We start from the raw sequence: 727 nt of genomic DNA on the forward strand, positions 1-727 counted from the left end.
TGTTTCTTCATTTGCATGTGTTGTGAGGATTTGCAGCGCGTTTCTTCATTTGCATGTGGTGTGTTTCTTCATTTGCATGTGTTGTGAGGATTTGCAGCGCGTGTGTTGTCAAACTGATGAAGATGTTTTCTTAATTTGCTGGTGTTTTTTCAATTTGCATGTGTTTTCTTAAGTTGCAGCGCGTTGAGCTCTCTCGGCCACCGTAGACAAACGATCGTGACTCCTGGCAAGAACTGGCAGCTGATACATAAAAATGTATAATAATAATAATAATAATAATAATAATAATAATACAATTGTGGGAACTTTGCATCGTCATTTAAAAAAAAACATCACTGCAAGCCACTGAGAACAGTGTAGTTTTACCGAGCAAACAGTAGAAACAGCTAGAAAGACCGTGGCAGCTGCCAGTGGCAGCTGGGGATGCCACCGGAAGTGGCGCTGCGACCTGCCGATGCCAGAGAGAGCGCCAGTCCCTGCAGACAGAGGGAGCAGCTCAAACCATAGGCTCAAACAAATTGCATGAAGAATATGACGCAGGAGAAGAAAGTTCAAAATTATTCAGCCATAACAAAAACGAAACACAAATGTCTTAAAAAGCACATGCTGCACTGACACTGACCGGTCACATAGTAAATCCTGGATGGACTGATGTCTGCAGGAGGATGAAGACCTGCTCTCTTCACTGAAGGCTTCAGTTCTGATGAACATTAGAGATTTCTCTTGA

The 727-nt window shown here is 42.8% G+C and overlaps 1 protein-coding gene across 1 annotated transcript in view; it reads left to right on the forward strand.

Moving 5' to 3' along the window:
* Nucleotides 1-727, forward strand: part of LOC107574268 (tapasin-like) — a gene marked incomplete at its 5' end in the record, with an annotated part of 8,454 nt that extends 7,727 nt beyond the window's left edge. The window contains one exon of the mRNA XM_016260718.1: nucleotides 662-727. Coding sequence (XP_016116204.1) covers nucleotides 662-727 — 66 coding nt within the window. The remainder of the gene's footprint in view (nucleotides 1-661) is intronic.

The sequence above is a fragment of the Sinocyclocheilus grahami genome, unplaced genomic scaffold (genome assembly GCF_001515645.1).
Source record: "Sinocyclocheilus grahami isolate Dianchi unplaced genomic scaffold, SAMN03320097.WGS_v1.1 scaffold2166.1, whole genome shotgun sequence".
Classification (NCBI taxonomy): Eukaryota; Metazoa; Chordata; class Actinopteri; order Cypriniformes; family Cyprinidae; genus Sinocyclocheilus; species Sinocyclocheilus grahami.